This window comes from Salmo salar, unplaced genomic scaffold, assembly GCF_965601325.2.
Source record: "Salmo salar unplaced genomic scaffold, fSalSal1 ptg001228l, whole genome shotgun sequence".
NCBI classification, from domain to species: Eukaryota; Metazoa; Chordata; class Actinopteri; order Salmoniformes; family Salmonidae; genus Salmo; species Salmo salar.
This window is the reverse complement of record NW_027675656.1, coordinates 15,833-43,683: the sequence shown is the minus strand read 5'-3', so window position 1 is coordinate 43,683 and position 27,851 is coordinate 15,833. Positions and strand designations below refer to the sequence as shown.

The window sequence follows — 27,851 nt, the reverse complement described above, 5'->3', positions numbered from 1 at the left end:
AGGAATAACTGAATTAAAAACAGATCAAATATATCTGGGGAATCATCACTCACAACTCTGGGCAGACTGCCAGGGGGGGTAGACTGCCAGGGGGGCAGACTGCCAGGGGGGGTAGACTGCCAGGGGGGCAGACTGCCAGGGGGGTAGACTGCCGGGGGGGGCAGACTGCCGGGGGGGTAGACTGCCGGGGGGGTAGACTGCCGGGGGGGGGCAGACTGCCAGGGGGGCAGACTGCCAGGGGGGCAGACTGCCAGGGGGGGTAGACAGCCAGGGGGGCAGACTGCCGGGGGGGGTAGACTGCCGGGGGGGTAGACTGCCGGGGGGGTAGACTGCCGGGGGGGTAGACTGCCAGGGGGGCAGACTGCCAGGGGGGGTAGACAGCCAGGGGGGTAGACTGCCAGGGGGGCAGACTGCCAGGGGGGGTAGACTGCCAGGGGGGTAGACTGCCAGGGGGGTAGACTGCCGGGGGGGGCAGACTGCCAGGGGGGTAGACTGCCGGGGGGGGTAGACTGCCGGGGGGGGGGGGGGCAGACTGCCAGGGGGGTAGACTGCCAGGGGGGTAGACTGCCAGGGGGGCAGACTGCCAGGGGGGGCAGACTGCCGGGGGGGGCAGACTGCCGGGGGGGGGGGGGGCAGACTGCCAGGGGGATAGACTGCCAGGGGGGGGGGGGGGGCAGACTGCCAGGGGGGCAGACTGCCAGGGGGGGCAGACTGCCAGGGGGGGCAGACTGCCAGGGAGATAGACTGCCAGGGGGGGCAGACTGCCAGGGGGGGCAGACTGCCAGGGGGGTAGACTGCCAGGGGGGGCAGACTGCCAGGGGGGGCAGACTGCCGGGGAGGCAGACTGCCGGGGAGGCAGACTGCCGGGGAGGAGAATTGTCAGTCAGCACTAGGGCTGTTTATATTATGGAGGCACTATCGTAAACAAAATGTCTAAGAAATCATTACATTTTTGCTTATCAAGATTCACCTGGTTTTATGCACCAACCAAACTGTTCTGGGAGAGGGGATGGTCTTATTTTGATTAGTCACTAAGAAGCAGAGTACCACCCCAGTCAGCCGTGTTCAGGCAGGGTGTTGAGGGCTCTAGAGGATCAGCCGTGTTCAGGCAGGGTGTTCAGGCAGGGTGTTGAGGGCTCTGGAGGATCAGCCGTGTTCAGGCAGGGCGTTGAGGCAGGGTGTTGAGGGCTCTAGAGTGTCAGCCGTGTTCAGGCAGGGCGTTGAGGCAGGGTGTTGAGGGCTCTAGAGGATCAGCCGTGTTCAGGCAGGGTGTTGAGGGCTCTGGAGGATCAGCCGTGTTCAGGCAGGGTGTTCAGGCTGGGTGTTGAGGGCTCTAGAGGATCAGCCGTGTTCAGGCAGGGTGTTGAGCGCTCTGGAGGATCAGCCGTGTTCAGGCAGGGTGTTGAGGGCTCTGGAGGATCAGCCGTGTTCAGGCAGGGTGTTCAGGCAGGGTGTTGAGGGCTTTAGAGGATCAGCAGTGTTCAGGCAGGGTGTTCAGGCAGGGTGTTGAGGGCTCTAGAGGGTCAGCCGTGTTCAGGCAGGGTGTTGAGGGCTCTAGAGGGTCAGTCGTGTTCAGGCAGGGTGTTGAGGGCTCTAGAGTGTGAGTACAGTCTGTGCAGGGACAGAGGGGATTGGGGGGGCTGGCCATGGATGGCCAGGGGGGACTGGGGCAGCTGGCTGTGGGGGAACCAGGGGGCGCTGGACTGGGCATCAGAGTGCTCTATCAGAGAAGGGGGGGGCAGCAGGTGGCCGTACCTGGACCCTGCCCTGGGGGCATCCAGAGGAGGGAAGAAATACCTGAAATCACAGACAGGAACAGGAAACAGACAGGAAACAAGACAACAATGGGATACAAAGAAATAAACAAAAACAGAGAAATGAGAAGTGAATTAAAATAGGAAAGAGGGGGGGGGACGTGAACAGGCTACGGCAGCTGTAAAGAACAGGAAGAGGGGGGGGGACGTCAACAGGCTACGGCAGCTGTAAAGAACAGGAAGAGGGGGGGGGACGTGAACAGGCTACGGCAGCTGTAAAGAACAGGAAGAGGGGGGGACGTGAACAGGCTACGGCAGCTGTAAAGAACAGGAAGAGGGGGGGGACGTGAACAGGCTACGGCAGCTGTAAAGAACAGGAAGAGGGGGGGACGTGAACAGGCTACGGCAGCTGTAAAGAACAGGAAGAGGGGGGGGACGTGAACAGGCTACGGCAGCTGTAAAGAACAGGAAGAGGGGGGGGACGTGAACAGGAAACGGCAGCTGTAAAGAACAGGAAGAGGGGGGGGACGTGAACAGGCTACGGCAGCTGTAAAGAACAGGAAGAGGGGGGGGGACGTGAACAGGCTACGGCAGCTGTAAAGAACAGGAAGAGGGGGGGGACGTGAACAGGCTACGGCAGCTGTAAAGAACAGGAAGAGGGGGGGGACGTGAACAGGCTACGGCAGCTGTAAAGAACAGGAAGAGGGGGGGGACGTGAACAGGAAACGGCAGCTGTAAAGAACAGGAAGAGGGGGGGGACGTGAACAGGCTACGGCAGCTGTAAAGAACAGGAAGAGGGGGGGGGACGTGAACAGGCTACGGCAGCTGTAAAGAACAGGAAGAGGGGGGGACGTGAACAGGCTACGGCAGCTGTAAAGAACAGGAAGAGGGGGGGGACGTGAACAGGAAACGGGAAGGGAAAGAGGAAGTGCAGAAGACACTGTATTCAGCAGAACTAACAGACACGTTACATTTCCCTCACTAACTTTAAACATCAGCTATCTGAGCAGCTAACCGATCGCTGCAGCTGTACATAGTCCATCTGTAAACAGCCCATCCAACTACCTCATCCCCATATTGTTTTTATTTCTGCTCCGTTGCACCCCGGTATCTCTACTTGCACATCATCATCTGCTCATCTATCACTCCAGTGTTAATCTGCTAAATTGTAATTACTTCGCTACTATGGCCTATTTATTGCCTTACCTCCTCATGCCATTTGCACACACTGTATATAGACTTTCTTTTTTTCTATTGTGTTATTGGCTTGTTTATTGTTTATTCCATGTGTAACTCTGTGTTGTTGTATGTGTCGAACTGCTTTGCTTTATCTTGGCCAGGTCGCAGTTGTAAATGAGAACTTGTTCTCAACTAGCCTACCTGGTTAAATAAAGGACTTGTTCTCAACTGAAGGTCTACTACACCTGCTGTATTCAGCAGAACAGACAGAAGACTAATACAATTTAAATTTGATCTAAAAAATAAAGCCAGTATTTCTGAAGCAGTGGCCTCCTGGTCCGTTCAGGGTCACCAGGCTGCTCGCCAGTCAAACGGGCTCTAGATTAACAGCATGCAGGCTGGTGGAGTGTCTTCTGGGGCCAGTCGGACTCCGCAGGCGAGGGCTAAAGGGGATCCTCTGGCCGTTCCTGTGTGCAACAAGCAGCATCCTTCACGTCCAATAGACCACACAGGGATGAGTCCTTATTGAAATGGGACAATAATAATATGCAAGCAAACTATTTAATTTAAAAAATTAGATTTTCTGAATGAAATTGTACATACACACAGTCATGAACAAAATCACAATTCCGATGCATTTTATCAAGATTGACAAGAGTACAGAAAAAACGTTTGCCATTAAAAACCAGAGAAACATAACGCCATACAATGCAACAGGTTAGCAGAGGCTTTTCAGAACGGAGGGGATTTTAATTAACGCAGAATAGTCACCTCAAGGGAGGGATCATTTGGCTTTTCTTATGAACCAATATACAGTACTAGGAGAGAGAGTATAATGTAACTGAATATTGATGTACAGTACTAGGAGAGTTTAATGTAACTGAATATTGGTGTACAGTACCAGGAGAGAGAGTATAATGTAACTGAATATTGAAGTACAGTACTAGGTGAGAGAGTATAATGTAACTGAATATTGAAGTACAGTACTAGGAGAGAGAGTATAATGTAACTGAATATTGGTGTACAGTACTAGGAGAGTATAATGTAACTGAATATTGAAGTACAGTACTAGGAGAGAGTATAATGTAACTGAATATTGATGTACAGTACTAGGAGAGAGAGTATAATGTAACTGAATATTGAAGTACAGTACTAGGAGAGTATAATGTAACTGAATATTGGTGTACAGTACTAGGAGAGTATAATGTAACTGAATATTGAAGTACAGTACTAGGAGAGTATAATGTAACTGAATATTGAAGTACAGTACTAGGAGAGTATAATGTAACTGAATATTGAAGTACAGTACTAGGAGAGAGAGTATAATATAACTGAATATTGATGTACAGTACTAGGAGAGAGAGTATAATGTAACTGAATATTGAAGTACAGTACTAGGAGAGAGAGTATAATATAACTGAATATTGAAGTACAGTACTAGGAGAGAGAGTATAATGTAACTGAATATTTGGTGTACAGTACCAGGAGAGTATAATGTAACTGAATATTGGTGTACAGTACTAGGAGAGTTTAATGTAACTGAATATTGGTGTACAGTACCAGGTGGAATATTGAATATAAACTCAGTAATATTAACCGTGTGTGTTAATAAAGCTGTAGCATGTATACCAGCCTTCAGTCATTATTTCATTCAGATTAATTGCAGATTACCAGCAGGTTAATAGGGATTATTACCAGATTATATTCCAGACATTCCTCCACCATGCAAAGATTTTGGCAACTTTTTTGGTAAAATAAAAAATAAATAAAAACGTATTGAAAAGATGAAATTTATTATTTATCAATATGTCCTCCACACATTCTATACATGCTATTATAAGATGAAATCAAAAGAGTAAATTATTCAATTTAGTAAGCCTGTAGGTTTGGCCCTGGTGTGTAAATGTATTGAAAATATGACATATTCTGTGGCATTATGTGAGGACGACAGATTCATCTGTAATTTTAAACTCATCTAAAATGTAAAAAAAACCTATATTCTTCAAAATAACATTCAATGTTCCATCAACATAAAATTGTGTCAACAAATAAAATCACTAACAATTATTGTACAAACCAAACCATCAGTCTGCTGTTGAACTAACATTAAAAAACGGTAGCAAAAAAAACCCCTCCTCCCAAACACTCCTTTTATGACGAGCACACAGGTCTACCACAGGGAGCAACAGGCCTACGTGCTGGGGTCTGGCCTGCCGGGTCTGGCCTGCCGGGTCTGGCCTGCCGGGTCTGGCCTGCCGGGTCTGGGCCACAAGCCAAGCTCTTTGCATGAGTGCAACACACAGGGCCAGATGTGATCAGTTGACCCAGGGAGGGGAAGGGGGGAGGGGTGGGTCAGCGCTGCAGGGTCAGTCAGGCCCAGAGAGAGCAAAGCAGTCAGTCGCCAGCTCTGGCCCGGGCCGACAGCGAGCGCGGCCTCCTACCTTCCTGCGGCAGAGCCGTTCAGTGCATTCTGGGAGGTCTGGACAGTCGACCCCACCATGTTATTCATGGCACCGGGTTGTCCTGACGACCCGTTAACCGGACTTCCGTCTCCCTTCAGGATGCCTGTACACTTCCAGTTGTCCATATAGTTGGCTGGGGACCAGAAGATGGGAACCAATGAGACAGTGTAAATGTGCGGGGGGAATTTTTACACAGCCACTTCTGTTTTCATTTCAGCTAAACCACGGACTTTAAAAATGACCGGATAGACTTTAAAAGCCTGGTCCCGAACCTGTTGGTGCTGCCTGGATAACTCTAGTGGTCGCCGCTGCAGCGTAGAATGACATAATACAACTAGTTCAGTCGTTTAAAAGATGCCCTCGCAAACATTTGTAACATTTTAGCCTGAAGTTTTGAAAAGGCTGAAACAGGTCCCTGGTTCTGTGCACTACGTCATCCATTCTGTTTCTTGTGCACCATGTCATCCATTTTGTTTTTTGTGCACTACGTCATCCATTCTGTTTTTTTGTGCACTACGTCATCCATTCTGTTTTTTTTTGTGCACTACGTCATCCATTCTGTTTTTTTTTGTGCACTACGTCATCCATTCTGTTTTTTTGTGCACTACGTCATCCATTCTGTTTTTTGTGCACTACGTCATCCATTCTGTTTTTTTTTGTGCACTACGTCATCCATTCTGCTTCTTGTGCACTACATCATCCATTGAGTGCTTTAAGCTGCAATATGTAACTTTTTGGGCGACCTGACCAAATACACATAGAAATATAAGTTATAGATCTGTTATTTTCTATGCTACCCGGTCTTGAATTTGATTTTTGTGTCTTTTACTTTTGTACACCAGCTTCAAACAGCTAAAAATACACTATGGTTATGGACAATATTTCACAGTACAATTATTACACTATAGTTGCTTTTGGCACAAACAGAAATTAATCAAAAACTTTTACAATTTTTAGCAACCAGTAAATGATGGAGCGATTTCTCCATAGTACATCTTTAAGATCCCAGAGTGGGATACAGCCTGTTCAGTCTATACTAGATATATCACCTTCCCAGAGTGGGATACAGCCTGTTCAGTCTATACTAGATATATCACCTTCCCACAGCCTGTTCAGTCTATACTAGATATATCACCTTCCCAGAGTGGGATACAGCCTGTTCAGTCTATACTAGATATATCACCTTCCCACAGCCTGTTCAGTCTATACTAGATATATCACCTTCCCACAGCCTGTTCAGTCTATACTAGATATATCACCTTCCCACAGCCTGTTCAGTCTATACTAGATATATCACCTTCCCAGAGTGGGACACAGCCTGTTCAGTCTACACTAGATATATCACCTTCCCAGAGCCTGTTCAGTCTATACTAGATATATCACCTTCCCAGAGCCTGTTCAGTCTATACTAGATATATCACCTTCCCACAGCCTGTTCAGTCTATACTAGATATATCACCTTCCCACAGCCTGTTCAGTCTATACTAGATATATCACCTTCCCACAGCCTGTTCAGTCTATACTAGATATATCACCTTCCCACAGCCTGTTCAGTCTATACTAGATATATCACCTTCCCACAGCCTGTTCAGTCTATACTAGATATATCACCTTCCCACAGCCTGTTCAGTCTATACTAGATATATCACCTTCCCATAGTGGGATACAGCCTGTTCAGTCTATACTAGATATATCACCTTCCCACAGCCTGTTCAGTCTATACTAGATATATCACCTTCCCATAGTGGGACACAGCCTGTTCAGTCTATACTAGATATATCACCTTCCCACAGCCTGTTCAGTCTATACTAGATATATCACCTTCCCATAGTGGGACACAGCCTGTTCAGTCTATACTAGATATATCACCTTCCCAGAGTGGGATACAGCCTGTTCAGTCTATACTAGATATATCACCTTCCCACAGCCTGTTCAGTCTATACTAGATATATCACCTTCCCACAGCCTGTTCAGTCTATACTAGATATATCACCTTCCCACAGCCTGTTCAGTCTATACTAGATATATCACCTTCCCAGAGTGGGACACAGCCTGTTCAGTCTATACTAGATATATCACCTTCCCAGAGCCTGTTCAGTCTATACTAGATATATCACCTTCCCAGAGTGGGATACAGCCTGTTCAGTCTATACTAGATATATCACCTTCCCACAGCCTGTTCAGTCTATACTAGATATATCACCTTCCCACAGCCTGTTCAGTCTATACTAGATATATCACCTTCCCACAGCCTGTTCAGTCTATACTAGATATATCACCTTCCCAGAGTGGGATACAGCCTGTTCAGTCTATACTAGATATATCACCTTCCCAGAGTGGGATACAGCCTGTTCAGTCTATACTAGATATATCACCTTCCCACAGCCTGTTCAGTCTATACTAGATATATCACCTTCCCAGAGCCTGTTCAGTCTATACTAGATATATCACCTTCCCACAGCCTGTTCAGTCTATACTAGATATATCACCTTCCCATAGCCTGTTCAGTCTATACTAGATATATCACCTTCCCACAGCCTGTTCAGTCTATACTAGATATATCACCTTCCCATAGCCTGTTCAGTCTATACTAGATATATCACCTTCCCAGAGTGGGATACAGCCTGTTCAGTCTATACTAGATATATCACCTTCCCATAGTGGGACACAGCCTGTTCAGTCTATACTAGATATATCACCTTCCCAGAGTGGGACACAGCCTGTTCAGTCTATACTAGATATATCACCTTCCCAGAGCCTGTTCAGTCTATACTAGATATATCACCTTCCCACAGCCTGTTCAGTCTATACTAGATATATCACCTTCCCATAGTGGGATACAGCCTGTTCAGTCTACACTAGATATATCACCTTCCCAGAGTGGGATACAGCCTGTTCAGTCTATACTAGATATATCACCTTCCCACAGCCTGTTCAGTCTATACTAGATATATCACCTTCCCACAGCCTGTTCAGTCTATACTAGATATATCACCTTCCCATAGTGGGACACAGCCTGTTCAGTCTATACTAGATATATCACCTTCCCACAGCCTGTTCAGTCTATACTAGATATATCACCTTCCCATAGTGGGACACAGCCTGTTCAGTCTATACTAGATATATCACCTTCCCACAGCCTGTTCAGTCTATACTAGATATATCACCTTCCCAGAGCCTGTTCAGTCTATACTAGATATATCACCTTCCCACAGCCTGTTCAGTCTATACTAGATATATCACCTTCCCAGAGCCTGTTCAGTCTATACTAGATATATCACCTTCCCACAGCCTGTTCAGTCTATACTAGATATATCACCTTCCCAGAGTGGGACACAGCCTGTTCAGTCTATACTAGATATATCACCTTCCCACAGCCTGTTCAGTCTATACTAGATATATCACCTTCCCACAGCCTGTTCAGTCTATACTAGATATATCACCTTCCCACAGCCTGTTCAGTCTATACTAGATATATCACCTTCCCAGAGCCTGTTCAGTCTATACTAGATATATCACCTTCCCACAGCCTGTTCAGTCTATACTAGATATATCACCTTCCCACAGCCTGTTCAGTCTATACTAGATATATCACCTTCCCATAGCCTGTTCAGTCTATACTAGATATATCACCTTCCCAGAGCCTGTTCAGTCTATACTAGATATATCACCTTCCCAGAGTGGGACACAGCCTGTTCAGTCTATACTAGATATATCACCTTCCCATAGTGGGACACAGCCTGTTCAGTCTATACTAGATATATCACCTTCCCAAAGTGGGATACAGCCTGTTCAGTCTATACTAGATATATCACCTTCCCAGAGTGGGACACAGCCTGTTCAGTCTACACTAGATATATCACCTTCCCAGAGCCTGTTCAGTCTATACTAGATATATCACCTTCCCACAGCCTGTTCAGTCTATACTAGATATATCACCTTCCCACAGCCTGTTCAGTCTATACTAGATATATCACCTTCCCAGAGTGGGACACAGCCTGTTCAGTCTACACTAGATATATCACCTTCCCAGAGCCTGTTCAGTCTATACTAGATATATCACCTTCCCAGAGCCTGTTCAGTCTATACTAGATATATCACCTTCCCAGAGCCTGTTCAGTCTATACTAGATATATCACCTTCCCACAGCCTGTTCAGTCTATACTAGATATATCACCTTCCCACAGCCTGTTCAGTCTATACTAGATATATCACCTTCCCACAGCCTGTTCAGTCTATACTAGATATATCACCTTCCCACAGCCTGTTCAGTCTATACTAGATATATCACCTTCCCACAGCCTGTTCAGTCTATACTAGATATATCACCTTCCCACAGCCTGTTCAGTCTATACTAGATATATCACCTTCCCATAGTGGGATACAGCCTGTTCAGTCTATACTAGATATATCACCTTCCCACAGCCTGTTCAGTCTATACTAGATATATCACCTTCCCATAGTGGGACACAGCCTGTTCAGTCTATACTAGATATATCACCTTCCCACAGCCTGTTCAGTCTATACTAGATATATCACCTTCCCATAGTGGGACACAGCCTGTTCAGTCTATACTAGATATATCACCTTCCCAGAGTGGGATACAGCCTGTTCAGTCTATACTAGATATATCACCTTCCCACAGCCTGTTCAGTCTATACTAGATATATCACCTTCCCACAGCCTGTTCAGTCTATACTAGATATATCACCTTCCCACAGCCTGTTCAGTCTATACTAGATATATCACCTTCCCACAGCCTGTTCAGTCTATACTAGATATATCACCTTCCCACAGCCTGTTCAGTCTATACTAGATATATCACCTTCCCACAGCCTGTTCAGTCTATACTAGATATATCACCTTCCCAGAGTGGGATACAGCCTGTTCAGTCTATACTAGATATATCACCTTCCCAGAGTGGGATACAGCCTGTTCAGTCTATACTAGATATATCACCTTCCCACAGCCTGTTCAGTCTATACTAGATATATCACCTTCCCAGAGCCTGTTCAGTCTATACTAGATATATCACCTTCCCACAGCCTGTTCAGTCTATACTAGATATATCACCTTCCCATAGCCTGTTCAGTCTATACTAGATATATCACCTTCCCACAGCCTGTTCAGTCTATACTAGATATATCACCTTCCCATAGCCTGTTCAGTCTATACTAGATATATCACCTTCCCAGAGTGGGATACAGCCTGTTCAGTCTATACTAGATATATCACCTTCCCATAGTGGGACACAGCCTGTTCAGTCTATACTAGATATATCACCTTCCCAGAGTGGGACACAGCCTGTTCAGTCTACACTAGATATATCACCTTCCCAGAGCCTGTTCAGTCTATACTAGATATATCACCTTCCCACAGCCTGTTCAGTCTATACTAGATATATCACCTTCCCACAGCCTGTTCAGTCTATACTAGATATATCACCTTCCCAGAGTGGGACACAGCCTGTTCAGTCTACACTAGATATATCACCTTCCCAGAGCCTGTTCAGTCTATACTAGATATATCACCTTCCCAGAGCCTGTTCAGTCTATACTAGATATATCACCTTCCCAGAGCCTGTTCAGTCTATACTAGATATATCACCTTCCCACAGCCTGTTCAGTCTATACTAGATATATCACCTTCCCACAGCCTGTTCAGTCTATACTAGATATATCACCTTCCCACAGCCTGTTCAGTCTATACTAGATATATCACCTTCCCACAGCCTGTTCAGTCTATACTAGATATATCACCTTCCCACAGCCTGTTCAGTCTATACTAGATATATCACCTTCCCACAGCCTGTTCAGTCTATACTAGATATATCACCTTCCCATAGTGGGATACAGCCTGTTCAGTCTATACTAGATATATCACCTTCCCACAGCCTGTTCAGTCTATACTAGATATATCACCTTCCCATAGTGGGACACAGCCTGTTCAGTCTATACTAGATATATCACCTTCCCACAGCCTGTTCAGTCTATACTAGATATATCACCTTCCCATAGTGGGACACAGCCTGTTCAGTCTATACTAGATATATCACCTTCCCAGAGTGGGATACAGCCTGTTCAGTCTATACTAGATATATCACCTTCCCACAGCCTGTTCAGTCTATACTAGATATATCACCTTCCCACAGCCTGTTCAGTCTATACTAGATATATCACCTTCCCACAGCCTGTTCAGTCTATACTAGATATATCACCTTCCCAGAGTGGGACACAGCCTGTTCAGTCTATACTAGATATATCACCTTCCCAGAGCCTGTTCAGTCTATACTAGATATATCACCTTCCCAGAGTGGGATACAGCCTGTTCAGTCTATACTAGATATATCACCTTCCCACAGCCTGTTCAGTCTATACTAGATATATCACCTTCCCACAGCCTGTTCAGTCTATACTAGATATATCACCTTCCCACAGCCTGTTCAGTCTATACTAGATATATCACCTTCCCAGAGTGGGATACAGCCTGTTCAGTCTATACTAGATATATCACCTTCCCACAGCCTGTTCAGTCTATACTAGATATATCACCTTCCCAGAGCCTGTTCAGTCTATACTAGATATATCACCTTCCCACAGCCTGTTCAGTCTATACTAGATATATCACCTTCCCATAGCCTGTTCAGTCTATACTAGATATATCACCTTCCCACAGCCTGTTCAGTCTATACTAGATATATCACCTTCCCATAGCCTGTTCAGTCTATACTAGATATATCACCTTCCCAGAGTGGGATACAGCCTGTTCAGTCTATACTAGATATATCACCTTCCCATAGTGGGACACAGCCTGTTCAGTCTATACTAGATATATCACCTTCCCAGAGTGGGACACAGCCTGTTCAGTCTATACTAGATATATCACCTTCCCAGAGCCTGTTCAGTCTATACTAGATATATCACCTTCCCACAGCCTGTTCAGTCTATACTAGATATATCACCTTCCCATAGTGGGATACAGCCTGTTCAGTCTACACTAGATATATCACCTTCCCAGAGTGGGATACAGCCTGTTCAGTCTATACTAGATATATCACCTTCCCACAGCCTGTTCAGTCTATACTAGATATATCACCTTCCCACAGCCTGTTCAGTCTATACTAGATATATCACCTTCCCATAGTGGGACACAGCCTGTTCAGTCTATACTAGATATATCACCTTCCCACAGCCTGTTCAGTCTATACTAGATATATCACCTTCCCATAGTGGGACACAGCCTGTTCAGTCTATACTAGATATATCACCTTCCCACAGCCTGTTCAGTCTATACTAGATATATCACCTTCCCAGAGTGGGATACAGCCTGTTCAGTCTATACTAGATATATCACCTTCCCACAGCCTGTTCAGTCTATACTAGATATATCACCTTCCCAGAGCCTGTTCAGTCTATACTAGATATATCACCTTCCCACAGCCTGTTCAGTCTATACTAGATATATCACCTTCCCAGAGCCTGTTCAGTCTATACTAGATATATCACCTTCCCACAGCCTGTTCAGTCTATACTAGATATATCACCTTCCCAGAGTGGGACACAGCCTGTTCAGTCTATACTAGATATATCACCTTCCCAAAGTGGGATACAGCCTGTTCAGTCTATACTAGATATATCACCTTCCCAGAGTGGGACACAGCCTGTTCAGTCTACACTAGATATATCACCTTCCCAGAGCCTGTTCAGTCTATACTAGATATATCACCTTCCCACAGCCTGTTCAGTCTATACTAGATATATCACCTTCCCACAGCCTGTTCAGTCTATACTAGATATATCACCTTCCCACAGCCTGTTCAGTCTATACTAGATATATCACCTTCCCACAGCCTGTTCAGTCTATACTAGATATATCACCTTCCCACAGCCTGTTCAGTCTATACTAGATATATCACCTTCCCACAGCCTGTTCAGTCTATACTAGATATATCACCTTCCCAGAGCCTGTTCAGTCTATACTAGATATATCACCTTCCCAGAGCCTGTTCAGTCTATACTAGATATATCACCTTCCCACAGCCTGTTCAGTCTATACTAGATATATCACCTTCCCATAGTGGGATACAGCCTGTTCAGTCTATACTAGATATATCACCTTCCCACAGCCTGTTCAGTCTATACTAGATATATCACCTTCCCACAGCCTGTTCAGTCTATACTAGATATATCACCTTCCCATAGTGGGACACAGCCTGTTCAGTCTATACTAGATATATCACCTTCCCACAGCCTGTTCAGTCTATACTAGATATATCACCTTCCCAGAGTGGGACACAGCCTGTTCAGTCTATACTAGATATATCACCTTCCCACAGCCTGTTCAGTCTATACTAGATATATCACCTTCCCAGAGCCTGTTCAGTCTATACTAGATATATCACCTTCCCAGAGCCTGTTCAGTCTATACTAGATATATCACCTTCCCATAGTGGGACACAGCCTGTTCAGTCTATACTAGATATATCACCTTCCCACAGCCTGTTCAGTCTATACTAGATATATCACCTTCCCAGAGTGGGACACAGCCTGTTCAGTCTATACTAGATATATCACCTTCCCACAGCCTGTTCAGTCTATACTAGATATATCACCTTCCCACAGCCTGTTCAGTCTATACTAGATATATCACCTTCCCAAAGTGGGATACAGCCTGTTCAGTCTATACTAGATATATCACCTTCCCAGAGTGGGACACAGCCTGTTCAGTCTATACTAGATATATCACCTTCCCAGAGCCTGTTCAGTCTATACTAGATATATCACCTTCCCATAGTGGGACACAGCCTGTTCAGTCTATACTAGATATATCACCTTCCCACAGCCTGTTCAGTCTATACTAGATATATCACCTTCCCAGAGTGGGATACAGCCTGTTCAGTCTATACTAGATATATCACCTTCCCAGAGTGGGACACAGCCTGTTCAGTCTATACTAGATATATCACCTTCCCAGAGCCTGTTCAGTCTATACTAGATATATCACCTTCCCAGAGTGGGATACAGCCTGTTCAGTCTATACTAGATATATCACCTTCCCACAGCCTGTTCAGTCTATACTAGATATATCACCTTCCCACAGCCTGTTCAGTCTATACTAGATATATCACCTTCCCACAGCCTGTTCAGTCTATACTAGATATATCACCTTCCCACAGCCTGTTCAGTCTATACTAGATATATCACCTTCCCAGAGCCTGTTCAGTCTATACTAGATATATCACCTTCCCAGAGCCTGTTCAGTCTATACTAGATATATCACCTTCCCAGAGTGGGACACAGCCTGTTCAGTCTATACTAGATATATCACCTTCCCACAGCCTGTTCAGTCTATACTAGATATATCACCTTCCCACAGCCTGTTCAGTCTATACTAGATATATCACCTTCCCAGAGCCTGTTCAGTCTATACTAGATATATCACCTTCCCAGAGCCTGTTCAGTCTATACTAGATATATCACCTTCCCAGAGCCTGTTCAGTCTATACTAGATATATCACCTTCCCAGAGCCTGTTCAGTCTATACTAGATATATCACCTTCCCAGAGTGGGACACAGCCTGTTCAGTCTATACTAGATATATCACCTTCCCAGAGCCTGTTCAGTCTATACTAGATATATCACCTTCCCATAGTGGGATACAGCCTGTTCAGTCTATACTAGATATATCACCTTCCCAGAGCCTGTTCAGTCTATACTAGATATATCACCTTCCCACAGCCTGTTCAGTCTATACTAGATATATCACCTTCCCAGAGTGGGATACAGCCTGTTCAGTCTATACTAGATATATCACCTTCCCAGAGTGGGACACAGCCTGTTCAGTCTATACTAGATATATCACCTTCCCACAGCCTGTTCAGTCTATACTAGATATATCACCTTCCCAGAGTGGGATACAGCCTGTTCAGTCTATACTAGATATATCACCTTCCCACAGCCTGTTCAGTCTATACTAGATATATCACCTTCCCAGAGCCTGTTCAGTCTATACTAGATATATCACCTTCCCAGAGCCTGTTCAGTCTATACTAGATATATCACCTTCCCATAGTGGGATACAGCCTGTTCAGTCTATACTAGATATATCACCTTCCCAGAGCCTGTTCAGTCTATACTAGATATATCACCTTCCCACAGCCTGTTCAGTCTATACTAGATATATCACCTTCCCACAGCCTGTTCAGTCTATACTAGATATATCACCTTCCCACAGCCTGTTCAGTCTATACTAGATATATCACCTTCCCACAGCCTGTTCAGTCTATACTAGATATATCACCTTCCCACAGCCTGTTCAGTCTATACTAGATATATCACCTTCCCACAGCCTGTTCAGTCTATACTAGATATATCACCTTCCCAGAGTGGGACACAGCCTGTTCAGTCTATACTAGATATATCACCTTCCCACAGCCTGTTCAGTCTATACTAGATATATCACCTTCCCAGAGTGGGATACAGCCTGTTCAGTCTATACTAGATATATCACCTTCCCATAGTGGGACACAGCCTGTTCAGTCTATACTAGATATATCACCTTCCCACAGCCTGTTCAGTCTATACTAGATATATCACCTTCCCAGAGTGGGATACAGCCTGTTCAGTCTATACTAGATATATCACCTTCCCACAGCCTGTTCAGTCTATACTAGATATATCACCTTCCCACAGCCTGTTCAGTCTATACTAGATATATCACCTTCCCACAGCCTGTTCAGTCTATACTAGATATATCACCTTCCCATAGTGGGACACAGCCTGTTCAGTCTATACTAGATATATCACCTTCCCACAGCCTGTTCAGTCTATACTAGATATATCACCTTCCCAGAGCCTGTTCAGTCTATACTAGATATATCACCTTCCCAGAGTGGGATACAGCCTGTTCAGTCTATACTAGATATATCACCTTCCCAGAGCCTGTTCAGTCTATACTAGATATATCACCTTCCCAGAGCCTGTTCAGTCTATACTAGATATATCACCTTCCCACAGCCTGTTCAGTCTATACTAGATATATCACCTTCCCAGAGTGGGATACAGCCTGTTCAGTCTATACTAGATATATCACCTTCCCACAGCCTGTTCAGTCTATACTAGATATATCACCTTCCCATAGTGGGATACAGCCTGTTCAGTCTATACTAGATATATCACCTTCCCATAGTGGGACACAGCCTGTTCAGTCTATACTAGATATATCACCTTCCCAGAGTGGGACACAGCCTGTTCAGTCTATACTAGATATATCACCTTCCCAGAGTGGGATACAGCCTGTTCAGTCTATACTAGATATATCACCTTCCCACAGCCTGTTCAGTCTATACTAGATATATCACCTTCCCACAGCCTGTTCAGTCTATACTAGATATATCACCTTCCCAGAGTGGGACACAGCCTGTTCAGTCTATACTAGATATATCACCTTCCCACAGCCTGTTCAGTCTATACTAGATATATCACCTTCCCAGAGCCTGTTCAGTCTACACTAGATATATCACCTTCCCAGAGCCTGTTCAGTCTATACTAGATATATCACCTTCCCAGAGCCTGTTCAGTCTATACTAGATATATCACCTTCCCAGAGTGGGATACAGCCTGTTCAGTCTATACTAGATATATCACCTTCCCACAGCCTGTTCAGTCTATACTAGATATATCACCTTCCCATAGTGGGATACAGCCTGTTCAGTCTATACTAGATATATCACCTTCCCACAGCCTGTTCAGTCTATACTAGATATATCACCTTCCCAGAGCCTGTTCAGTCTATACTAGATATATCACCTTCCCAGAGTGGGATACAGCCTGTTCAGTCTATACTAGATATATCACCTTCCCACAGCCTGTTCAGTCTATACTAGATATATCACCTTCCCAGAGCCTGTTCAGTCTATACTAGATATATCACCTTCCCACAGCCTGTTCAGTCTATACTAGATATATCACCTTCCCACAGCCTGTTCAGTCTATACTAGATATATCACCTTCCCATAGTGGGATACAGCCTGTTCAGTCTATACTAGATATATCACCTTCCCATAGCCTGTTCAGTCTATACTAGATATATCACCTTCCCAGAGTGGGACACAGCCTGTTCAGTCTATACTAGATATATCACCTTCCCATAGTGGGATACAGCCTGTTCAGTCTATACTAGATATATCACCTTCCCAGAGCCTGTTCAGTCTATACTAGATATATCACCTTCCCACAGCCTGTTCAGTCTATACTAGATATATCACCTTCCCACAGCCTGTTCAGTCTATACTAGATATATCACCTTCCCAGAGTGGGATACAGCCTGTTCAGTCTATACTAGATATATCACCTTCCCATAGTGGGACACAGCCTGTTCAGTCTATACTAGATATATCACCTTCCCACAGCCTGTTCAGTCTATACTAGATATATCACCTTCCCATAGTGGGATACAGCCTGTTCAGTCTATACTAGATATATCACCTTCCCACAGCCTGTTCAGTCTATACTAGATATATCACCTTCCCAGAGCCTGTTCAGTCTATACTAGATATATCACCTTCCCAGAGTGGGATACAGCCTGTTCAGTCTATACTAGATATATCACCTTCCCACAGCCTGTTCAGTCTATACTAGATATATCCAGCTGTTCAGTCTATACTAGATATATCACCTTCCCACAGCCTGTTCAGTCTATACTAGATATATCACCTTCCCAGAGCCTGTTCAGTCTATACTAGATATATCACCTTTCCATAGTGGGACACAGCCTGTTCAGTCTATACTATACTATACTATACTATATATACCCTAACCCATCACCTTTCCATAGTGGGACACAGCCTGTTCAGTCTATACTATACTATACTATATATACCCTAACCCATCACCTTTCCAGAGTCGAACACAGCCGTCGTCTCCTGAGGAGGCCAGCAAAGTGCTGGTGATGTTCCAGGAGACTCTCCACACCTGGGAGTTGTGGTTGTCAAACTGGGCCACGATCTGAACCTCAAATTTAGTGGGGCCTGTTGAGCTGCTCTCCTTGCTGTCAGACGAGAGAGAGAGAGATATGCAGAACAGGTCAGTGTAATATATGGAGACTGTACAAGCTCAGAATGGGCTGTGATCTATTACTTAGACAATACAGCAAGTTTAACTATATATATATATATATATTTAAACTTGCTGCATTGTCTAAGTAATAGATCACAGCCCATATACTGACCTGTTTACACTTTTTACTAATGTTTTCTGACTTATAGGAGTACATATTGAGTTATATACAGCTAATATATATTAGAAAACTCAATATGTACTCCTATAAGTCAGAAAACAGTAAAAAGTGTAAAAAAATTAATTAAATAAATTAAATCAACATTTATACACTCACCGTAAAGGAACCAACTTAAAGATGCGAACGTCCTTGGTTGCTATGGCGAGCACGTGGAAGGACCGCCCCAGGTTCGGGGAGAAGGCTATGTCGTGCACCGCATCAGTCACGGTCATCAATGTCTCTGCTTTCGCATATTTCCTGATCGAAGACGAGAGAGAATTTCCCTCTTAAAAAGTAGAGGAATCTCTAACAACGTGACGGTGCGATGTTGGTAAAGTGAACTAAATGTCGAGAATTTAATAATACTGGAGCGTACATCAACTACGACGTAATACAATAGACAATAGAATAGCTTTATTTCTCCCAGGGGGACCTGGGGGTTCATGTACCCATCTGCTACACCTGTATAATGTAATAGCCAGGTAATAGGACTGACCTAGTGTTTTCATTGTACTAATAATGTAATAGCCAGGTAATAGGACTGACCTAGTGTTTTCATTGTACTGACAATGTAATAGCCAGGTAATAGGACTGACCTAGTGTTTTCATTGTACTAATAATGTAATAGCCAGGTAATAGGACTGACCTAGTGTTTTCATTGTACTCGTAGATCTGAACCTTTCCACCGTACATCACGTTGCTGTCATCACTTCCCACTGCTATCATGGGAGGGTGGGCGCGAGAGCTAAGGAGACAATGATAGACAGTTATTAAACTAGGTAACATGCTAATAGGCATCAATACAATAGTCCTTTAGTATCTACAGCTGAAGGAGAGACAGTTATTAAACTAGGTAACATGCTAATAGGCATCAATACAATAGTCCTTTAGTATCTACAGCTGAAGGATAGACAGTTATTAAACTAGGTAACAATACAATAGTCCTTTAGTATCTACAGCTGCTGATCGACAGTTATTAAACTAGGTAACAATACAATAGTCCTTTAGTATCTACAGCTGCTGATCGACAGTTATTAAACTAGGCATCAATACAATAGCCCTTTAGTATGTACAGCTGAAGGAGAGACAGTTATTAAACTAGGTAACAATACAATAGTCCTTTAGTATCTACAGCTGAAGGAGAGACAGTTATTAAACTAGGCATCAATACAATAGTCCTTTAGTATCTACAGCTGCTGATCGACAGTTATTAAACTAGGTAACAATACAATAGTCCTTTAGTATCTACAGCTGAAGGATACAGTTATTAAACTAGGCAGCTGAAGGAGAGCTCCAAATGCATTTTCACAGCAGTGGAACAACTCGAGTAACATCTCGAGAAACTCTACAGCCCTCAAGCTCAACTCTGGAACCTCGAAGCCAGTGTCACTGCATTTTTCCCCCTCTAATTTAGACCGGGGACACCAGGTACGTGCAATTCCTTATCGGGTAGAACAGATAAGCAGCAGGCTCCGGACCTGGTCAGGTAAGAGTTGAATACCCAATGCTATAGAGAACGTGACACAGGGGTGTTACAGCGTGTGCCGTGTACAATCAGCAACACTGCCATTGCCTTCCCTGTGGCTCAGTTGGTAGAGCATGGTGTTTGCAACGCCAGGGTTGTGGGTTCGATTCCCACGGGGGGCCAGTACCCCCACATTAAAAAAAAATATATAAAAAAAAAATATGCATGAAATGCAATGTATGAAATGTATGCATTCACTACTTTAAGTCGCTCTGGATAAGAGCGTCTGCTAAATGACTAAAATGTAAAACGTAAATGCCATTGGTTCATCAAAGCAGAAGTCACATTTCAGTTCATTGGACGTTGTGTACAATTGACAAATAAAATGATATTACTCTTAAAATCACTGACTGGTTTCACCTGTGGCTCAGTTGGTAGAGCATGGTGTTTGCTTACGCCAGGGTTGTGGGTTCGATTCCCACGGGGGACCAGTACGGAGAAGAAAAAAAAAGGATGAAATGTATGCATTCAGTACTGTAAGTCGCTCTGGATAAGAGCGTCTGCTAAAATTACTAAAATGTAAAATGCCATTGGTTCATCAAAGCAGAAGTCACATTTCAGTTCATTGGACATTGAGTTTACAGGAGATCTCGTGCTGCAGGGACCACTGGCTGAGGTTCACCTGGAGTGAATTGGGCCTACATCTACGGACTCAGAGGGAGCTGACCTGGAAGGATTCCAGGAGATACAGGAGCAGCTGAGTTTACAGGAGATCTCGTGCTGCAGGGACCACTGGCTGAGGTTCATCACGTCCGGAGCCTCGTAGATCCTCACAACCCCGTCCGCCGAGCACGTTGTCAGCATCAGACCCATGTGTTTAGGAGCGAACTTCACGTCCGTCACCGACGTCCTGCTGTCCACCAGAGTCGTCCTCTTTATCTAAAAACAGAATGACAAATTCGTTTCCGGATACTGGCACACCTAAGGACACATGTCTCTTTGACCCAATAACTTGGGTAAAGAATCACCTGACAGAAGCGGCTGGATTATAGCCTGGTACAAGATCGTTAAGGACGATACAAATATATGCGGGACGAGGCTCGTAGCTGAATGTCCAGGAGTCTTACCCAGTGGCTTTGCCCTCTCTGTTTGTCGTTAGACTCCCCAACTATCTCCTCCCACACAGCGGCTGTTCGGTCAAAGGAGCAAGAGGCCAGTACCTGTCCAAACTCAGGGTGGGCCCATGTCACCCTCCATACTGACCCGCTGTGTGTCTGCAAAGACGAGTCAAATAACAAAACCTTCATTCTACAGACCATTTCACAATTGAATAAGCAAAAAAAAAATAAAAAAGACCTTTCAAAAAAAGGGAGAAGAGCTAGCTACAGCTAGGTCTTGTAGCTAGCTACAATTCAAAGCAAATACTTTTTTTTTTTTTTTTAAACACACTTTTAAATCTTGGCATGTAAGAAATAAAACAGACTTGCCTTCCAGCTGGCAGTGCAGTGCCACTCCCCACTTTCAGTCTTGTCCCAAACCTGAAGGATGCAGAACATTGACAATAGTTCACTAAAACAAGCTGTGGTTACAAGTCTGGGCGTTTTGTTGACATCCTAGCTAGCATAGCAAGCTAGCTGCATGGCTTAGCTGGCTAGCTTAGTTAACGTTAGCTAGCTTAACTGTTTTAAAACGGCAAATATTGTCAGTGAATTACTTCTCTAAAAGTGGGTAATAGTAATCAAGTAAACTAGCTATAGCTGCAGTTCATTTGTTTGCTGAATTAGCTGTTTAGTTCAAAATCAATAAGGTAAAGCGTTAGCTAGCAAGCTAACCTGCTACTAGCTAGCTAGCTAGCTTAGCTCACTAGTTTTTTGTTTTTTTTACCTTGACACTTTGGTCACTTGAACAAGTTGCCATTCTCCGGCCGTGAAAATCGTAGGAAACATCGTGGATTAGATCTTTGTGATCTGCTGCAATGCTACGAGCCACAAACATATTAATTTAGTAGGTAAATTGGTTCCTCCACCGAGCCTCCCCTTCTCCAGAACGGATGCTGCTGTCATGTGGCCGCGGCTCCCAGTCTCGGCGCCAGCAGCTTCACATGGTGACCACAAAGAGGCGTAAAAAACATTTATATTTGCTCGATTCAATCAAAGAGAGTGTAGCTACGCTAAATTAATGTACAATCTTAAATATATTTCGCTGGTTATGGGTGCCAGTCTTTAGTACTAATTTAAAACCATAAAAAACCTAATCATCAATACAACTAAAACACATCAACAAAAAAATAAGAAGTTTATTTTAAGCAAACTGAACATGTGTAAATATTTGTATGAATATAACAAGATTCAACAACTGAGACATAAACTGAACAAGTTCCACAGACATGTGACTAACAGAAATTGAATAATGTGTCCCTGAACAAAGGGGGGGGGTCAAAATCAAAAGTAACAGTCAGTATCTGGTGTGGCCACCAGCTGCATTAAGAACTGCAGTGCATCTCCTCCTCATGGACTGCACCAGATTTGCGAGTTCTTGCTGTGAGATGTTACCCCACTCTTCCACCAAGGCACCTGCAAGTTCCCGGACATTTCTGGGGGGAATGGCCCTAGCCCTCACCCTCCGATCCAACAGGTCCCAGACATGTTGGGATTGAGATCCGGGCTCTTCGCTGGCCATGGCAGAACACTGATATTCCGGTCTTGCAGGAAATCACGCACAGAACGATCAGTATGGCTGGTGGCATTGTCATGCTGGAGGGGCATGTCAGGATGAGCCTGCAGGAAGGGTACCACATGAGGGAGGAGGATGTCTTCCCTGTAACGCACAGCGTTGAGATTGCCTGCAATGACAACAAGCTCAGTCCGATGATGCTGTGACACACCACCCCAGACCATGACGGACCCTCCACCTCCAAATCAATCCCGCTCCAGAGTACAGGCCTCGGTGTAACGCTCATTCCTTTGACGATAAACGCGAATCCGACCATCACCTCTGGTGAGACAAAACCGCGACTCGTCAGTGAAGAGCACTTTTTGCCAGTCCTGTCTGGTCCAGCGACGGTGGGTTTGTGCCCATAGGCGACGTTATTGCCGGTAATGTCTGGTGAGGAACTGCCTTACAACAGGCCTACAAGCCCTCAGTCCAGCCTCTCTCAGCCTATTGCGGACAGTCTGAGCACTGATGGAGGGATTGTGTGTTCCTGGTGTAACTCGGGCAGTTGTTGTTGCCATCCTGTACCTGTCCCGCAGGTGTGATATTCGGATGTATCGATCCTGTGCAGGTGTTGTTACACGTGGTCTGCCACTACGTGGATGATCAGCCGTCCGTCCTGTCTCCCTGTAGCGCTGTCTTAGGCGTCTCACAGTACGGACATTGCAATTTATTGCCCCAGTACATCACATCCCCACTACTTAGTGCTTGTTTAGCCAGTACATCAACATCCCCACTACTTAGTGCTTGTTTAACCAGTACATCAACATCCCCACTACTTAGTGCTTGTTTAACCAGTACATCCCCACTACTTAGTGCTTGTTTATCCAGTACATCAACATCCCCACTACTTAGTGCTTGTTTAACCAGTACATCAACATCCCCCACCTAGGCTTGACCGTCCCCCCCCCGGCTTGTTTATCCACCCCCCGTGCGACCAGTCACACATCCCCACTACTTAGTGCTTGTTTAACCAGTACATCAACATCCCCACTACTTAGTGCTTGTTTAACCAGTACATCCCCACTACTTAGTGCTTGTTTAACCAGTACATCAACATCCCCACTACTTAGTGCTTGTTTAACCAGTACATCAACATCCCCCACTACTAAGTGCTTGTTTATCCAGTACATCAACATCCCCACTACTTAGTGCTGGTTTAACCAGTACATCCCCACTACTTAGTGCTTGTTTAACCAGTACATCAACATCCCCACTACTTAGTGCTTGTTTAACCAGTACATCCCCACTACTTAGTGCTTGTTTATCCAGTACATCAACATCCCCACTACTTAGTGCTTGTTTAACCAGTACATCCCCACTACTTAGTGCTTGTTTAACCAGTACATCAACATCCCCACTACTTAGTGCTTGTTTAACCAGTACATCAACATCCCCACTACTTAGTGCTTGTTTAACCAGTACATCAACATCCCCACTACTTAGTGCTTGTTTAACCAGTACATCAACATCCCCGCTACTTAGTGCTTGTTTAACCAGTACATCAACATCCCCACTACTAAGTGCTTGTTTACCCAGTACATCAACATCCCCACTACTTAGTGCTTGTTTAACCAGTACATCAACATCCCCACTACTTAGTGCTTGTTTAACCAGTACATCAACATCCCCACTACTTAGTGCTTGTTTATCAACATCCCCCACTACTTAGTGCTTGTTTATCATCATCCCCACTACTTAGTGCTTGTTTATCATCATCCCCACTACTTAGTGCTTGTTTAACCAGTACATCAACATCCCCACTACTTAGTGCTTGTTTAACCAGTACATCAACATCCCCACTACTTAGTGCTTGTTTATCATCATCCCCACTACTTAGTGCTTGTTTACCCAGTACATCAACATCCCCACTAGTTAGTGCTTGTTTATCATCATCCCCACTACTAAGTGCTTGTTGACCCAGTACATCAACATCCCCACTACTTAGTGCTTGTTTAACCAGTACATCAACATCCCCCACTACTAAGTGCTTGTTTACCCAGTACATCAACATCCCCACTACTTAGTGCTTGTTTATCATCATCCCCACTACTTAGTGCTTGTTTAACCAGTACATCAACATCCCCACTACTTAGTGCTTGTTTAACCAGTACATCAACATCCCCACTACTAAGTGCTTGTTGACCCAGTACATCAACATCCCCACTACTTAGTGCTTGTTTAACCAGTACATCAACATCCCCACTACTTAGTGCTTGTTTATCAACATCCCCACTACTTAGTGCTTGTTTAACCAGTACATCAACATCCCCACTACTTAGTGCTTGTTTAACCAGTACATCATCATCCCCACTACTTAGTGCTTGTTTATCAACATCCCCACTACTTAGTGCTTGTTTAACCAGTACATCAACATCCCCACTACTTAGTGCTTGTTGACCCAGTACATCAACATCCCCACTACTTAGTGCTTGTTTAACCAGTACATCAACATCCCCACTACTTAGTGCTTGTTTATCAACATCCCCACTACTTAGTGCTTGTTTAACCAGTACATCAACATCCCCACTACTTAGTGCTTGTTTATCAACATCCCCACTACTTAGTGCTTGTTTAACCAGTACATCAACATCCCCACTACTTAGTGCTTGTTTAACCAGTACATCAACATCCCCACTACTAAGTGCTTGTTTAACCAGTACATCAACATCCCCACTACTAAGTGCTTGTTTAACCAGTACATCAACATCCCCACTACTAAGTGCTTGTTTAACCAGTACATCAACATCCCCACTACTTAGTGCTTGTTTAACCAGTACATCAACATCCCCACTACTTAGTGCTTGTTTAACCAGTACATCAACATCCCCCACTACTTAGTGCTTGTTTAACCAGTACATCAACATCCCCACTACTTAGTGCTTGTTTAACCAGTACATCAACATCCCCACTACTTAGTGCTTGTTTAACCAGTACATCAACATCCCCACTACTTAGTGCTTGTTTATCCAGTACATCAACATCCCCACTACTTAGTGCTTGTTTATCCAGTACATCCCCACTACTTAGTGCTTGTTTAACCAGTACATCCCCACTACTTAGTGCTTGTTGACCCAGTACATCAACATCCCCACTACTTAGTGCTTGTTTAACCAGTACATCAACATCCCCCACTACTTAGTGCTTGTTTAACCAGTACATCTCCACTACTTAGTGCTTGTTTAACCAGTACATCAACATCCCCACTACTTAGTGCTTGTTTATCCAGTACATCAACATCCCCCACTACTTAGTGCTTGTTTAACCAGTACATCCCCACTACTTAGTGCTTGTTGACCCAGTACATCAACATCCCCACTACTTAGTGCTTGTTTACCCAGTACATCAACATCCCCACTACTTAGTGCTTGTTTAACCAGTACATCAACATCCCCACTACTTAGTGCTTGTTTAACCAGTACATCAACATCCCCACTACTTAGTGCTTGTTTAACCAGTACATCCCCACTACTTAGTGCTTGTTGACCCAGTACATTAACTGCCTCGTTCCCCTCCACTCCTCCATGAGCTGGGACCCATGTAAATATTATCTGTATACCCATTTGTTTTCTCCTGCCATGGGTTTGTAGCACCTGATAAAGCAGGTCTTGTCTGCTACGTGATATAAAGGACGGGAAACTCATTAACACTGCCCATGAATCAGAGCAAATAACCACTCTTTCTGGCTTAACTTCCTCCACCCACTGCAAGGCCAACAGTATGGCCATCAGCTCTGCCGTATATATACAGCCAGATGATCTGGAATACGTTTCCTGACTTCCTCCACCCACTGCAAGGCCAACAGTATGGCCGTCAGCTCTGCCGTATATATACAGCCAGATGATCTGGAATACGTTTCCTGACTTCCTCCACCCACTGCAAGGCCAACAGTATGGCCGTCAGCTCTGCCGTATATATACAGCCAGATGATCTGGAATACGTTTCCTGACTTTCACCTCATATTCCTGCTCTATAAAACGCTGACCCAGTACTTCCTGTCCTTGGATCTTTTGAACCATCTGTGTATATGGCCACAACATCCTGTTACACAGTATCCAGACGTCTTTTAAACCAATCAGATGGATTAACACCCTCCGTGTCTTTCTGTAGTCCAATCAGATGGATCAATACCCTCCCTGTCTTTCTGTAGTCCAATCAGATGTATCAACACCCTCCCTGTCTTTCTGTAGTCCAATCAGATGGATCAATACCCTCCCTGTCTTTCTGTAGTCCAATCAGATGGATCAACACCCTCCCTGTCTTTCTGTAGTCCAATCAGATGGATCAATACCCTCCCTGTCTTTCTGTAGTCCAATCAGATGGATCAATACCCTCCCTGTCTTTCTGTAGTCCAATCAGATGGATCAATACCCTCCCTGTCTTTCTGTAGTCCAATCAGATGGATCAATACCCTCCCTGTCTTTCTGTAGTCCAATCAGATGGATCAATACCCTCCCTGTCTTTCTGTAGTCCAATCAGATGGATCAATACCCTCCCTGTCTTTCTGTAGTCCAATCAGATGGATCAACACCCTCCCTATCTTTCTGTAGTCTCTCCAGATGGATCAATACCCTCCCTGTCTTTCTGTAGTCTCTCCAATCAGATGGATCAATACCCTCCCTATCTTTCCCTAGTCTCTCCAACACTTCTAGATCTACTATTGGAGGTGGGAGTAGCCATGGTTAATTTACAGGAACAGCTACCGTTGGGCTAAACTCCCTTCCATACAGTCCCATCTCCTTCGCCTGGGTATTACCCCACCCACCCACAAAGCTTGTGTTCTGTCTTCGCTCATGTTCCCTGCATGCCTGTAAAATCCCTTTTCGCAGGATGAGATACCCCATGTCCCTGTGAAACTGACCCAATAATTCATTGCCAGCTGCTGTCTCCTAATCTGCAAAACATCAGGGACAGACTGATATTCTGCAAAAGGTTCAGGGATTGGACTGCTGAGGACTGGGGTAAAGTCATTTTATCTGTTGAATCCCCTTTCCGATTGTTTGG

The 27,851-nt window shown here is 44.6% G+C and overlaps 1 protein-coding gene and 1 long non-coding RNA gene across 3 annotated transcripts; both read right to left on the bottom strand.

Annotated features, from left to right (window-relative positions):
- Nucleotides 1–797: 797 nt before the first annotated feature.
- LOC145850240 (nucleoporin SEH1) lies at nucleotides 798–22,249 on the bottom strand. The gene is made up of 9 exons (XM_082972740.1): nucleotides 22,020–22,249; nucleotides 21,623–21,673; nucleotides 21,263–21,409; nucleotides 20,863–21,074; nucleotides 19,317–19,415; nucleotides 18,788–18,928; nucleotides 18,288–18,442; nucleotides 5,375–5,528; nucleotides 798–1,797 (listed from the first exon to the last, which is right to left on the bottom strand). Exons 1-9 carry the CDS (start codon nucleotides 22,128–22,130, stop codon nucleotides 1,563–1,565), a joined length of 1,305 nt encoding a protein of 434 aa, XP_082828866.1. The 5' UTR covers nucleotides 22,131–22,249; the 3' UTR covers nucleotides 798–1,562.
- Nucleotides 10,700–18,035, bottom strand: LOC145877403 (uncharacterized). Of its 2 annotated transcripts, none has more exons than XR_014391689.1 (3): nucleotides 13,035–18,035; nucleotides 11,451–12,986; nucleotides 10,700–11,040 (listed from the first exon to the last, which is right to left on the bottom strand). It is a non-coding gene; the product is annotated as an uncharacterized LOC145877403 (long non-coding RNA). The 2 variants fall into 2 exon arrangements; XR_014391690.1 differs by having other exon boundaries at nucleotides 10,700–10,840.
- Nucleotides 22,250–27,851: the final 5,602 nt, after the last annotated feature.

Bases quoted from the DNA above. Each gene is read 5' to 3' on its own strand.
- LOC145850240 (XM_082972740.1), bottom strand. From the start codon at position 22,130: ATGTTTGTGGCTCGTAGCATTGCAGCAGATCACAAAGATCTAATCCAC. The intron at 21,674-22,019 runs GTAAAAAAAACA...TGCATCCTTCAG, and splicing joins CAAGTGACCAAAGTGTCAAG to GTTTGGGACAAGACTGAAAG. The intron at 21,075-21,262 runs GTAAGACTCCTG...TTCTGTTTTTAG, and splicing joins AGAGAGGGCAAAGCCACTGG to ATAAAGAGGACGACTCTGGT.